At 45.8% G+C, this 15,547-nt stretch overlaps 1 protein-coding gene across 3 annotated transcripts in view; it reads right to left on the bottom strand.

Annotated features, from left to right (window-relative positions):
- LOC131919123 (putative mitochondrial import inner membrane translocase subunit Tim8 A-B) overlaps nt 1–14,353 on the bottom strand; it is a 31,456-nt gene extending 17,103 nt beyond the window's left edge. For 2 of the 3 annotated variants that reach the window (XR_009381163.1, XM_059273172.1), the window contains exon 1: nt 14,010–14,353. Coding sequence is in view for 1 of the 3 variants with exons in the window: in XM_059273172.1 (XP_059129155.1) it covers nt 14,040–14,333 (294 nt within the window). In the remaining 2 variants the exon portion in view is untranslated. Of the gene's footprint in view, nt 1–4,055; nt 4,169–14,009 lie in introns of those variants that run through there. The other variant, XR_009381164.1, reaches the window with a different exon arrangement.
- Nucleotides 14,354–15,547: the final 1,194 nt, after the last annotated feature.

Below are 15,547 nucleotides of genomic sequence, written 5' to 3' on the forward strand. Positions count from 1 at the left end.
TAAAATACTTTCTCTCTTAGGATTGTTGGGTTTTTTGTTTTTGTTTTTGTTTTGAGATAATGTCTCTCTACATAGTGCTGGCTGTCCTAGAACTCACTATGTAGGCCAAACTGGCCTCGAACTCACAGAGATCTGCTTGCCTCTGCTTCCTGAGTACTGGAATTAAAGGTGTGCTTTACCACACCTGGTTCTCTTAGTACTTTTAAAAGCCTCCAGAGGCTGAACTGAAACATGCTTCAGAGCACAGCAATTCAGTGTGGCTGTCTTGGGGAAAATGAGTGTGTGTGCTTGCCAAATGCTGGGACAGGAATGTTCATGGTAGCACCATTCACTGTGATAGCCCCAGATGAGATGCAATTCAGATGTTATCAAACAGAGAATAAAAAAATAAGTACTAGTACATCCAAGTAGAGGATAAAATGAGTGAGTATAAAATGAGTGAACGAACCACAACTATTAACACTATAGACACTCACATCTATCAGGGCTCATATTGTGACACCCCAAATATGGCAACTTGGCAGTTGAGAAAGGCCCTTCCCTTCTCCTTTCTGTAAGAGAGCTGTCCATAAGAGAATTCTCTTATCCTGCTGGCCTGAAAATAGGTCATAAGCCTTCATCCCACCATACCCCAGAGGCCAAGAAGGGTCTAGAGTCTAGACAGAATCATATCACCCCCTTTGCTCAATTGTACTTGACAACTGTCGATAGTTCCTCAAAACGAAGAAAATAATACCATTCCTGGGTATTAACCAAGGAATCAGCCAAGTCAGTGTACAGGATAGGTACCTATACAACTGTTGATCACGGCCCCATTCATAATAGCCAAGTTATAGAATCAACTTAGCTGCCCATCAGTGAGTGAAGAGATGGAGAAAAGTGTGGTGTACACATGAGATGGCGTTTTATTCAGTCATAAAGAAAATCATGCAGAAAAATGGATAAAACAGATCACCATGTTAAGTGTAATAAAACAAATTCAGAAAGACAGATGTCACATATTTTCCCATGTTTGCATAATCGTAAACTTTAAAAGACACAGGAGCAGAAAGGGAGACCAATGAGAGGCTACTATGGGTAAAGAGTATTTTATATATATATGTCTTACATACACACACACACATATATATATATATATATATATATATATACACACACACACACACACACACACACACACACACACACGCATGTATACATACATTAAGATGTCATTATGGAATCATTTTTTGTACAATGAATATACACTGCTTTTTTCTTTGAGACAGAGTCTCTACCTCAGGTTGGCCTCAAACTTCCTATGTAGCCAAGAATGACCTTAAATTTCTTATACTCCTGCCTCCATCTACCAAATGATGGGATTATAAGTGTGAAGCACCAAGTCCAGTTTATGTAATACTGAGAATAGAACCCGGGGCTAATAAAGGTTTTCTGACCTGCTAAAGGATGAGGAGCAAGGGATGTTAAATGGATGTTAAATGTGACCTTCCTGCCTTCTCAGATGCTAGCATGCCATATCTTGGGACAGTGTGTCCCGAAGCCTGTCATACCCCTTTGAGGCTGAACCCTTCTGACAGGAAAGCTGTAGAAAAAGAAAGGAAATGTGTTCACTTCAAACACCCACCGGTTCCTGGTGCTGGAGCCAGGCACCATGTGGCCTGAGACGTGATGCTTCCTTACCCCAAAGCTTGGGCCTATTAACAAGCCTGCCCTACAAGCGCATCCCATGTTGATCTCACCCTTTGTGTGTGGGCTCTGTACATTTAGAACCGGGAGTTAGAGATCTCAGGGTCAGCGACTGAGCTGAGCCCAGGGATCTCCCCAGAAGTTGCTTTCCTAACTAAATTTCTCAGTGGGGCATTTTCCTGTGAAATTTTCCCCAGCTGTCATCTTGATCTGAACTTCTCATGTGGCATCTCCCTTTGCTCTTTTGTTAATGTGGTGGAGTCACAGGTCTGGTCTGTAGGCAGAATCAAGGGCGGGTTTTTCTCTTGGCTCTTGCCCTGTTTGGTGACTTGAACACAAATAGAATTTTTCAAAATTACTGACTGACAGAGAAGGAGAAGTAACAACAGAACAAAACTGCCACTTTCTCTCGAGTGCAGGGAAGAAAAACCAACCCAGCAGACAGACCCAAACTCCTGGAGGCATGTGGCTGGGTTTTAAGCACTGCTCAGCAAGGTTTACCTGGGAATTTAAATTTCATGTTAGGTCTTTATAGTAAGCACATTAAAAAAAATCTTTTTAGCAGTTAAGGGCACTGGCTGCTTTTCCAGAGTACCTGGGTTCAATACTCAGCACCAACAAGGCAGCTCACTCCTGTCTGTAACTCCAGTTCTAGAGTTTCTGACACCCTCACAGAGACATACATGTAGGCAAAACACCAATGAACATAGAATAAAAATGTATTATTTAAATTTGTTTTAATCTGTCCTGGCCTCAGACTCACTCTGTGAAGCAGATTGGTTTTATGCTCTCAGCAATCCTCCTGCCCCAGCTTCTCCTGGTACAATACGAGTACACTACCATGCCTGGCTTTTCTTTTTCTGCTCCTTCTCCTCCTATTGTTATTACTTTATATTATTATTGTTGTTGTTGTTGTTGTTATTATTACAAACTCTTCCCAGATAAGGAGTGGAAGCCTGAAACTGCCCAGAATGGGTAGGAAAGGAGGCTGAGATTGGGGGCCACTGCTGTTGTCTCCCTACTAAGGTATGAGGATCACCCCTGCTGTTCCTGAAACTCCGTGAGGTGATCAAGGAGTCACTGGCAACTGCAGCTTCAGCAATGCCGTTTTTGTGAGGAGTGTCAATCAAACAGCTCAGCCTACACTGTTTCTCTGAGTTGTCACACTAATAAGTGACAATTTTACTCGAGCGGCAGATACTCAGTGAAGACTCTACTCCAGATACGGGAAGCACCATAGCTGTGGCTGCTCCAGATGACGCGGCCTATCGTAGCCTGCTCCAGTCTGGGCAGCTGGTGCAGTCATAACTGGCTATGTCGGCCATGTTCCTGGGCTGTATTTTCCAGTCAGTCCCTGAGAGACAGCTCTTCTGGGCACTACACCCCAGTGCTGCAACAGGAAGCCCTGGTAACAGTGATCTGGATTGCTAACTTACAGCGTTCATCACAGGCACAGTGGATGTTGAGCTGCTTGCCTGAAAAGTAGATGAAACCCCATGGCTTCGAGCGCCAGTCATGCCCTGGTGGGTTCCTGCGCTGAGGAGGTAAGAGGCAGTGGAAGGGTGACAGGCATTAGACTCTGAAGGGCTGAGATGGATAGAGGTAGAGACTGCAAACGAGACAAGTACAGGGCTAGTGGCTGATTCGGTGGATAAAGGTGCCTGCTGCCAAGCAATCCCCAGAACTCTGCAAGTTATACCTACCTCCACACACGCACCATGGTACACACGCACCCAACACATACACACACACACACACACACACACACACACACACACTTTAATCACATTTCAAGAAAGGGACCAATGTGTGAGCTGCCACTGGAGAGATTCCAGAAAGCTGCCAAGTTATCAACTCTGGCTACCATGGAGTGACCAGAGGGCAAGGAACATGCATTTGACATCTGTGCTTGGAAGGGGGACATTGTGGTAAAAGCCCAGTATGATAAGCTTCTGACACCGAAGACCCAGAATCAAGCCCCTGGCTTTCAAAGTTTAGGGTCATGAAGTCCCTTGTTGTCCAGCCTTAGAGCTGGCTTTAAAAGCCCTCGGGCACACGCTATCACAGTTCAGAACAAAGAGCCTCTGGTTTTGAGGGCCTAGAGTCGCAGTCCCTGGTTCTCAAGACAGAGTATATGCCTTCTGTTTGGAAGGTCTAGCTCACAGGCACTCAAAGGCTCCAGACACTAGAAATAAGGAAGCCCATCTCTGCCTATTCTCCATTTCCACTCTAAGCACTTGTGACGAGTTAGAGTTGGCTTGGTTTTCACTGTGGGTAGTAAAGGGGGAGGTGCCCATGTCTTGTCTCTTTAATAGCATTTGCTTTAGAGCCCCCAGGCTGGTCTGGGTCTCAGCAACATTAGCAGCTACCTGGATGACTACAGGTGACTCTGTGCCTCTGGGCTCCAGCTCCAGCATCTGAAACACATGGGCTCTCCGACAGGAGTCTCCATGCTGCTCCTCTGCCTGGTGACTCTTTGCTGGGGATGCGGGTGGCCTTACACCCCAGCTGCCATTGTCATGTCACACTCCACATAGTTCTCTACGGCTCGAAGGTTTCTCAGTTTCCATTTTACCTCCTGGCTCAGAACTATAACCACTTCTCTTCAGTCCCAGGTACAGAGCAGGTGCTCAGTAGACGAGTCCATGGCAGGTGTGGAAGGCAGGTGTGGAATAGCACCCATTCCCAACGCTTCATCTATTCATTATCTCCCAAGCACCTCTTCTGCAGCAGCCTATGTCAAGCCTGGCAGGACAGCAATGAGTGGGAATTGTCACCTCCATAAGTGGCTTTCCCCCTGACCAAAGACGGTCACTTAAAGTGTCCACTAATATGGAGACACACTGTGGGAGGGTAGAAATGGAGCATCTAATCAGGTGGAAGAGGTCAAGGAAGATGGTTCTAAGCAAGGCTGTCTTGCTTGAAGAGAATGTGTGCAGAGTTAATCAGGATACACCAGAAGGAAAATGTATGCCCTTACTCAAAGGCAGGAAATTTAGAGCCAGAAGAGCAAAACTAGCATGGCTACACTCATTACTCAAGGATGGCTCTGATCATTCAAGTGCATTAGCCTCGCTACCCTGGGCTCAAGGCCCTTATCCCCCAGATGTACAGGCCCCAAGGCTTGTTTATCTGCTCATTTTCTCCTTCCTCTGGCTATGGCTGCTTTGGCATGCTTGGTCTCCACAATGCACCAGCACCCATACTTCACGTGTGTAACAAGCCCTCTAAGGCTACCGTCCATCTAGCCAGGAGCTCTTGCACTCCATTTCCCCGCTGCATCTGAGGTGGTCACCAAGCCCTAACTACAAGCCTTTCTACCTGTGGACCCAGGAGCTGGGAAATCTCAACTGCCCTATTTACTTGTCCCATGAGGTATCTCCTTAACTGCTGTCAGGCAGACAATGGATTATGAAGGGACAAAAGATGTAACTTAGACTAGTATGCTCTGAGTATAAATAACAGGAAATAAGAAGGCCAGGGAGGGAGCCCTGGAAGTATAGTGGCCCTCTGAGGCTAAGATCTCCCATAGTTCACAGATACTGCCTGTCTTTCTATTATAAGGTCATGGGATATCATGGAAATAGAATGGCGTCAAATCTATAAGGTCACATCTGGGGACCAGGGGCCTTAATATAAGCCATCAAGTATACCAGTCACCTCCACCCACAGGAAGAACTTCAGGCAGGTAATCAATGAATCAGCAACAGATGAAGAAGCTAAGACAAGGATCTTCTGGGTGCTCACTAACCAAAACTCAGAGGCCCAAGCCAGCCCTCCACTGTCAGTCTAGACCCAGGGATTATAGGAGTTGGGATTCTCAAATCAAAGGACCATACAGACCCCAGGGGTGGACTTTAACCAGCAGACATTCTGAGAAGAGGAAGGTCATTGGAGAGGAAATGGTCTCATTGTTTTCAGGAGAGGTCATGTGGTCAACAATGTACCACACGATGGCACGGCACGAGCGGAAGGGAAAGCTAAAGGAGCCTCAACTCTCCTCCACAGTAAAACAAGAAGAGGCTAATTTGGGGGCCACCTACAAGGTCTTAAACACCCAAAGGAAGGTAAACCAAAGACTGGAGCGCTGATGACAATACAAAGCAAAAGGGAGGGACTAGATCGAAAGCTGTGTCAGCTCCTGCACTCAACAAGACCCCAGTGGGCAGTGTTCAGGATGAACGCTGAGGACTTCCAGCCTCTCTGGCCACATCTTGTTCTAACCCGCTGCAGACCAATGCTCCCAAAGACCAGCAAAGACCATCATCCATGTGACCAGCTTCAGCCCATTTGTAAAGGGTCTTACCAGGTCTTCTAAGCACTTGACAGCCATTGGACTCCAGGGAATTGCTTTCTAGTTTCATTTGTCCAGAATAAACCTAGTTTGCAGTCAGTGCTAACGGTGGGGTATAAAAGCTGTGAACCAATCACTGACTAGCAACTTCTTGAAAGGGACCCAAAAGCTAAATTTCAGATGAGTCAATCTACTGACCCAGGGCCCATAGCTTCTGCTTTGGTAATTCCTGACAGTGCCTCACCACGCAAATCCTTGCTTGGTTTGCCATGGAAACCCTTTTAAGAGACTCTCCTCCAGCAGGAATCACTTGCCTGGCTCTGAGTAAACAAATGAAGTCCAGCATCTCTCTACTCAATCCCACCTCTTTCTCCACTCTCACCCAAGGCTTCTAGAGCAGTTTCTCAACTGACCGAGTATGGGGTCTCCTCCTACGTAGGAAACTCCAGGATTTCCTCTCTTACATCCCTCCTACCAGACACATACCCAACCCTATTAACTTTTCTTTCCCTTTTGTTGCTGCAATTTCCTCCTCCAGGAAAACTGCACAGCACTGCACATCTGCTGGCGATGAACATACCAGAATGTTGTTGCTTCATCTGCCTTCTGCTCCCCCCGGGACAGCCAGGAACAGGAAACTCTAGGCAGGGACAATACCTGAAAAGCAGCTACAGGAGAGAGAGAGGAACTCTGCCCTCCCTCCTTATAAGAATGTAAGTCCTGAGGCTGGAGTAACAACTTGGTGCTTAAAGGTGCTTGCCTTTAATATAAGCCCTACTCCTTGGTAAAGGAAATGTTGGGGTAGGCAGGGAATTAAGGAATTGGCAGTGTGTGTAGAGGGGCGGGGGTATTTTCAAATGCTGTCCTCGCAGCAAAGATCATCAAAATGCAAAGTTGACAGATAAAACAGCATTAGCCTTTCATTACGTAGTGAGATATCCCTAAATACCTTCTAGCTCCAAAACTAAAATGTAAACCAGTAGCAATAAAATATGGTTGGGTAGTTTCTCCTCAGCTGAGAAAGGCAGAGGAGGTAAACCAACAACAATAAAGCCCAGTTTGCTATTTCCCACCTACAATATAGACCCTAATATTCAGGCCGTCCATCTGTCTGCTACCTGTGACCCTACCAAGCACAAATCCCTGCTAAGTGACCTGCCCAACAAGACCCTAGACCCACACGGAGAAGGCAGGGCTTTCTCCACACGTGTCTGCCTTCCACTTCACAGAACGTGGCATCTTGTCTTCCCACAACTGTTTCTCCACTAAGCACACTGTGAGGGCCTGGGAAGGAAAAGACTGTTTTTCGCATGGGAGGCCCAGTTTTCATTCCCAGAACTCTATGTCACTCTGATTCCATGTTAACCTTAAAAAAAAAGGTCACAACAAACAAAGACCTGGGCAGCCAGCCCTCCCAGTCTGCTCACCTGGACTCCTGCACGATGTACTTTACATCCCTACCTCACTCTGTCAAAGCTCCCTTAATCTCTCCTCTGGGCTCCACTTCAGCCTGGAGCTCAGAAGACATCCCTGAATTTAGCTACCTCACCCAAGGACCACAAAGGCATCAGAGCTAGAGTTCCAGGATGCTCCTCCAAAGGCTCTCCCGTGAGGTGCTCTCTCTCTCTCTCTCTCTCTCTCTCTCTCTCTCTCTCTCTCTCTCTCCCAAGACAAGGTTTCTCTATGTAACAGTTCTCCTGAAACTTGTTCTGTAGACCAGGCTGGCCTCAAACTCCGAGATCCACCAGCCTCTGCCTCCCAAGTACTGGGATTAAGGGTGTGTGCCAATATGCCTTGCCAGTATTTTTTTCTAGCAAATATAAGTTCTGGGAATTGAACTCAGGATGTCTTACTTGCAAGGCCATCTCCCTAGACTTGATGTTCTCTTTCTAAAATGACTGAAACCTGCAGTAAGTAAAAACAAGGAGGACTGGAGAGACACCTCTGTGGTTAAAAGCACATATTGCTCTTGCAGAGAACCTGTGTTCAGTTCTGAGCATTCATGTCAAGCAGCTCCTGCAATTCCAGCTCCAGGGGATCTGGCGACCCCTTCTGGCCTCCTCAGGCACCTGCAGTCACATGCACACACTTTCACACAGAGATACATACATACCCAGAGATAAAAATAAATCTCAAAAAAAAAAAAAAAAAGAAAGAAAGAAAAGTTAAACAAGAAAAGCTTTAACATGTATGAAGATGCTTTGGTTATTCAGATGAGGACTGTCCCCACAGGCCCAGACAGTTGAACACTTGGTCCCCAGTTGATGGCACTGTTTGCAGAGGTAATGGGATTTTTAGAAGGGGAGGCCTGCTGAGGAAGCACATCATTAGGAGTGGGCTTTCAGAGTTTATAGCCTTGCCCCACTTCCGGTTCTCTTCCCTCTCTCTGCTTCATGCTTACAGTTGGAAATGTGATCACTCAGCTTCCTGCTCCAGCTATCAGCTGTCATGCCTCTCCTGCCACTATAAACTCTCACCTGGACCAGAGTCAAAATAAACTCTTTTTCACGTCACCTGTGGTCACGGTATTTTGTCACAGCAACAGAAAATAACTAATATGAGTGCCTTCCAAAGCCTGCCCAAGCAGGCCCAGAAAATGTTCTGTGCCTTGTTTGTTAAAGGGCTATGCCCTGGAGCCAGTAAGGTAATACAGTGTGACCTGCACTATAAGGATGATGTTTCTCAGCTCAACTAAGCTTTAAAGTGTGGCTTTCTGACATTGTAACTTCCTGTTCCTGAAGTCTTTATAAAACATAGCTGAGAACCATTTCTTCTCTGATGGTGACCCGCTCTCTGCAGACTCACGCTATAGGAAAAGGTCTTAAACCTACACACTTCTCCCCTTTGCCCTTTTAACTGGCCTGGGCCTTTGTGTGCTCTCTTCTTTTCCAAGCAAATAGTGATAGTTAAGGCCAAGTTCTATCTATTTAGGATGTACATTTTGTACCTTGTTTCAACAAAAAGTCTTACCTTTAAAAAATGCAGATTTAGGATTGCCTGGCTATATAGATAATTTGGGATGAAAAAATGTAATGAAAAGACTGACCTAAGACCATGATAAGCCAGCAAGCAGCAAACCCAAAATGAAAGTGGTAAGATTTTATCTGTATTTAGTATATGAACGCACACATGTGTATCCTAAGTGCACATGTAAACTTCTATCTATACATGTGTTTGTAGGTTATGTACTCGTTACCTCATTGATATGGAAAAAATGGAACTTAATAAAGTTAACCTAAATGCTTTTCTCTTCTTTACATTTACTTACTTATTATACATAGACACATATTATACACACATACACACACACAACAGATGTGGAGGTCAGAGGACAATGTGGTGATATTTTGTGTGTGCTCTAACAAAGAAAGTTTGTCTGAAGATCAGAGCGCAAAACCAGCCACTAGTTAGCCATAGAGGCCAAAACTCGGGAGGCAGAGGCAGACAGATCTCTGTGAGTTCGTAAGATTGATTCAGAAACAGAACTAGGCAGTGGTGGCACACACCTTTGATCCCAGCACTTGGGATCTCATGTCTTTAATCCCACCACTAGGGAGGTGGAGAAAGGAAGTGATATGGCTGGGTGGAGAGAGGAATATAAGGTGGGAGGAAACAGGAGCTGGGGTCCTTTTCAGCTGAGGATTGTGTAGAGGTAAGAACTAGTGGCTGGCTGCTCTGCTTCTCTGATCTTTCAGCTTTCACCCTGATATCTGACTCTGGGTTTTTATTAATAAGACCAACTAGGATTTGTGCAACCGGACAACTTACAAAATCTGCCATTTGGGTCCAGGATTGAACTCAGGTTGTTAAGCTTGCCAAGGAACAACTTTAGTCCATCTTGCCAGTCCCTAAACCCTTCCTAAATCTTAGTAACTCTGAAAAATGGTAAAGTGCAGGTTTATATGGCTTATTCATCTTTAAGTTCATATTATGATAATTAAATGCCATGTGTGGCATACCTGCCTATGATCCTAGCACGTGGAAGGTGGAGGAAGAGAACCAGGAGTTCAGGACGAAGGAGTGCCTGTCTCAATACAACTACAGAAGCATCTATAACAGGTTAAGTCATTTTCATTTGAGGTTTGGGTCATTCCTAGATAAGTCAAAAATAACAAAACATCAGGATCATAGGTTAAAATTTTACATACTTCAACATTTTGCTTTATTACTTTAAACAAGTTTAAATATACTGGGTCTGTTTCCACATTTGAGGGTGTTATGAAAACAGCACACACTTTACAGACTTTGTAAGTTGGTCTATACAAGGTGCTGGCACACGACTGCTAAGGGTTATGATTGAAACTCCAAGTAAAAGGAGAAACCACTGTCTGTGAGGAAACTGAGGTGTGTCTTATAAAGAAAGTTACAAGTATGGGGATATGTTTTTAGTAAAGTGCTCCAAGAAAGAGTATGTCCATTGTTACTCTGAGACAGGTCTCGCTCTGCAGCCCAGGCCATCCTGAAAGTACATGGCCTGGACTGGATTCACCCTCAGGACCCTCTTACCTGCTGCTCTGCTGTCTGTCTGCTGGTATTACAGACATGTGCTACCACACCAGGCCAAGAGTCATTTGTATTTGTCTGAGAGAATCTTGTATGGTCAAGATGACAAGGGCAAGGGGCTGGAGAGACGGCTCAGCAGTCAGGAGCACTGGCTGCTCTTCCAGAGGACCTGGGTTTGATTTCTAGCACTCACGTGGAGGCTCACAGCCACCTGCAACTCCAGTGCTGAGATCACATGCTCTTCCGGCCTCTGTGGGTACTGCACACACACACACACACACACACACACACACACACACACCCCAGATTATAGGACCAAAAGTAGAGAACAAACAAAAAGTGCCAGCAGGAGTAAATTTTTGCAACTGTTGCCTATTAAGGAATATATCTTATAACAAAACCACTGCTAGTGTTTTGAGAGGCTAGGCTATCAAGCGTAAGAAAAGCAAAAATTCAATTTAAAAAATGGACTGCAGGTAAATATAGGCTAACAGTCCCTCCTTCTAAACCAAATCTTTCAGCTACTTAAATTTGATTAAAAGGGTCTTTTGTCACTATCTACCACTTACCAACACAGGATAAGGTCAGAGCAACTGAAACAAATATTTTGGCAACAAGTGGCCAAGACTAAAACACAGGATGGCTGATCAGCAATGTCTTCCGAGAACATTGTTCAGAGACAAGGGATGAAGTTGTCAAGCAAGACAACAACACACAGGAAGGAAGGAGGGAGGGAGGGAGGGAGAGAGGGAGGGAGGGAGAGAAAAATGGACTCTCTTGGGTCAGCCCTTCCAAAAATAACCAAAGCTGAGAGGTCACAAAGAACAGGGTCCTTTCTTTTAAATATTTATTTTATGTGTACAGTTTTTAACCTTTATTTTTATTTTATGTGTATGGGTGTTCTAAGGGCATGTATGTCTGTTTGCCATGTGTGTGTAGTGCTTATGGATACCAGAAGGGGGTGTGCTGGATCCCCTGAGACTGCAGTTCTGGAGGGCTGTGAGCCACCATGTGGGTGTTAGGAATGTAAACAGGTCCTCTGGAAGAGCACAGTGCTCTTAATCACCGAGTCATCTCTCCAGCCTGTTATGAGGACGGAAGTGTACCATGTGTGTAGAATGCTCCCAGGGCTGCGGAGAGAATGCTGAGGCCCGAGAACTGGAGTTAGAAACTGATGAGAGCCACCAGACAGGCACTGGTTCTCAGCAGAAGCAAAAAGGCAACAAGTTTGTCAATGGCTGAGCCGTGTTTCCAGCTCCCGAGGTGACCTCACTCACTGGGTGCCTTCTGACTTCCGTTTCTACACGTGCTTTGTTATTTCTTCCAGGCACAGACATATTTCAGGATTTTCTCATCAGTCCGTCAATAGATGGCAGAGCATCCAAAGCCCTCAAGAATGAGGAATGGACAAGAAACTTTCTCCAGGGCATCCCACTGTGGCTGCATTCCTGCTGAGCTCCTGGCTTGGCTCCAAAGAGCAGCACCTAGCCCTAATCCTTCCTTTGTCTAACCACACCTTTTGTTCCTCTTATCGCCCTATGTGAATCTTGTCTGAGAGTCAAGGATCAGCGAGTCCCCCAAGGATCAAAGGCCTATGCAAAACTTGGTTCAAGAAATCCGGAAAACCGTGGTACCAGAGAAATCAAGTAATTTGCACTTGGCATTTTATCTCTGGGAGCTCCTTTTTAGGTTGCTTTGAAGGTACAGAAATTAACTGGCTAAATTGTAAATAGAGTAAATAAAACTGCCCTAGGTGAAGGCAGAGTGCTTCAGTCCTTCCAGGCTGGAGCTGCCAAAGGCTAAATTCACTCTTAGGGGGCCTCTGAGTCTTTTTTTCCATGGAGCCGCGTGTACCCACACACCCATGCCACGACCACGCCATTCAGCTGTGAGGATAACCCAATACCCTGACAGCACCTTCTCCCAGGGAGAGCCTCTCATGGCTTATCTCATAGCCAACCTGTCACATGTGTATCCCTAGCCTTGGATTCCTCTTCTCTATAACCTCTAGCCCTGCAGTGGCTATGCCATGAGAAGCTGGAATCCTTCTCTGCCCAGTTCTGGCCCAAACTCTAAATAAGCCCATCTCTGTTTACCAATTCCTATCTCCCAGTGCACCTCAGACTCAGGAGCAGCCTAGTGAAGGAAGACTGAAGAGCTCTGTGCTCTTTCACTCAGTCCTGATTACTGAAGTTTTCTCCATCTTGAAAGAGCTGAGCTTTTGTTAAAACTTATTTTCTTTAAGACTTTTTAAAAATTAATTATTATTGTTTGGGGTGCATGTATGTCACAGCACACATGTAAAGGTCAGGGGACAACTTTGTGAAGTTAGCTCTCTCTATCCACTTTTATGTGGACTCCATGCATCAAATGAAGGTTGCTAAGCTCACGTGGCAAGCACGTTTACTTGAGCCATCTCGCTGGCCCCCTTTTAAAATTTTTTTATTGTGACTTTGATTGAGTGATTAACCAAGGTAACACTTATCAAGCAATTTAAACTCCTTTATCTTTTTAACAAATATCTCCAAATCAAATTCTTAAAAACTCTGAGATTTCTAGAAGGCACCTGAACATTCGAGAGACTTGTATTTGTATAAATGTATTATTAGTATATGTTCCAAAAGGGTAAGAGATTTCTAGAATCAGATACATCTTGTAAGTTTTCAGTCATAATTGTAATGATAATTTTGACTTCTTAAGAAACCCTTAAAAAATCCAGTATCTCACTATATATCCCAGACTGACCTCAAACTTGCCATCCACCTGCCCCCCAGTGCTAGGATTAAAGGCTTGTGTCATCAAGCCTGGTCCACATCTGCCATAATATAACATCTAAAATGAACCCACACAAGTGAGGATTTACCTGTGTGGTCCCAAATTATGGACAGCAGTTCTACTACCAAACTTCGGCAGTTAAGGGGACCGTGAGAGAAGTCCTGCCTCACAGATACCTATCTATGCAGCTCTCCAGTTATCTGCCAGTCACTTTCACAAGATTACCATCTAAAACACAACCCATGGGCTGGAGAGAGGGCTTAGCCGTTAACAGCACTTTCTGGTCTCCCAGAGGATCCCCAGTTCGGTTCCGGCACACATACTGGGTCTCTCACAACTACCTGCAACTACAGCTCCAGGGATCTGAAGCCCTCTTCTGGCCCCCATGAGCTCTGCACTCATGCGGCTTACATTCACATAGAAACACACACATGCACATAAAATAAAAAATAAAAATAAAAACACAACCAGAGTTCCTGGTAGTTCCCTAGGCATGGTGGTGCACACGTTTAAACCTAGCACTCAGGAGACAGAAGCAGACAGATGCCGGAGTTCCAGGGTAGTTTGGTTTACAGAGTAAATTCCAGGCCAGCCAGGACTACATAGTGACACCCTATCTAAAGGTATGAAATAACCACCCACAACTCAAACCCCCAGGACCCTTATGCCCCACAAAGACCAAAAAGATGAATCTTTCCTAACTCTTAGATGAAGTGGGACCTGTCCCCTCAGAGCTCATTTCCCGGCCTACCTTCCTTTTCCAAGGAGGGAAAGGCCGAGATCAGTCAGAGAGGCTTTCAGAGAAGAACGGTCTGGCTTTCTGGATCTGCTCCAGTCGATTCAAGATGAACTGGCTCGTATCGATGAAGCGCTCGACGCAGTTCACCAGGCAGACCTCGGCCCGGCCGTCCAGCTTGGGCCCGGGCTTGTCCATGCACTTCTCCCAGCACAGCTCCGTCATGTGGTGGACCAGCAGCTGCACGCGCTGTTTCTGCGTCTCCACCTCCACGAAACGCTGCAGCTGCGGGTCTGCGGCATCAACGGGGCCCACCGGGGAAGACCAGCTGGCCTCCATGCCAACGAGCCGCACGGGCGGAAGTGCCCCGGCTAGGAACAGGAACCGGAAGTATCATGGGCTGCCTCAGGACCACCAGCTTGGCGACTCTTTCCCGCAGGCCGCTCCGTCTGGCTCAGCGACTCTAAGATTTTAAAGTGTTAGCACTATTAGACCCTGTAAGGCTTTCCAAATCTTTTAATGAACAAGCTGATGGTTTTATGAAATGCTCGTCAAGATCAATGAAGATGAAGAAGACAGTGATCGAATCAATGGAAGATGTGCTTTCGTGACCTTTGGTTTGTCCTAAACCCGTTGGCTTAGATTCTCGAAGATAAAATTTGACTGGAGTTAGAATTGCAAAGAAACAAAAGCCCTACAGACAGGCTCTTAATTCTAACTGGACCTCATTTTACCAGGTCCTAACTGATGACAGTGTCTCCCTCCATTGTCGACCGTGGACCAGAGTGTCATCATCCTCACCCCAGTCTCCCAGGCTGAGTACAGCATCGGAGGGGGCGTCTTCGGGAGTAAGGAGCACTCTCACGCCAGGACTTTAGATTGCTCCTTGTTTGTTCTGTTTTTATGTGTTCCACCATTCCAAACTGGGGCGGAATGAAAAGACATGGCCCCAAGAATGGACACCGTGCACTCGTGTATGACTTCAGCCGCCTACCCTCCTGTTGCCACCTGCCCGTTGGCTCCTGGCCTCTTCCTGTGGAACACAACCACTGGACCTTCAGCTCTTTAACTCAGGAAGATTTGGGTCAAAAATGAGAAATAAAAAAAGGATTGAAATGTCACTAGAGGGCCGGAGAGATGGTTCAGAGCTTAAGATGGTTTAAGAGTCTGATGCCCTTGAAGAAGACTGAAGTAGTTCCCAGACCCCCATGGCAGCTCACAACCATCTGTAACTCCAGTTCCAGGGGATTAGACACCGTCTTCTGAGCTCTGTCGGCACCAGGCAGGCAGGTGGTCGCAAACATACATGCGAGCAAGCACCGTTTTTGTTTGTCTGTTTTTTTTTTTCGAGACAGGATTTCTCTGTGTAGTTTTGGTGCCTGTCCTGGATCTCGCTCTGTAGACCAGGCTGGCCTCGAACTCACAGAGATCCGCCTGGTTCTGTCTGCTGAGTGCTGGGATTAAAGGCATGCACCACCACTGCCCGGCTTTTTTTTTTTTTTTTTTTTTTTTTTTTTTAAGAAAATGTCACAAGAATGAGGTCATAAAGTTTT

The sequence above is a fragment of the Peromyscus eremicus genome, chromosome 9, assembly GCF_949786415.1.
Source record: "Peromyscus eremicus chromosome 9, PerEre_H2_v1, whole genome shotgun sequence".
NCBI classification, from domain to species: Eukaryota; Metazoa; Chordata; class Mammalia; order Rodentia; family Cricetidae; genus Peromyscus; species Peromyscus eremicus.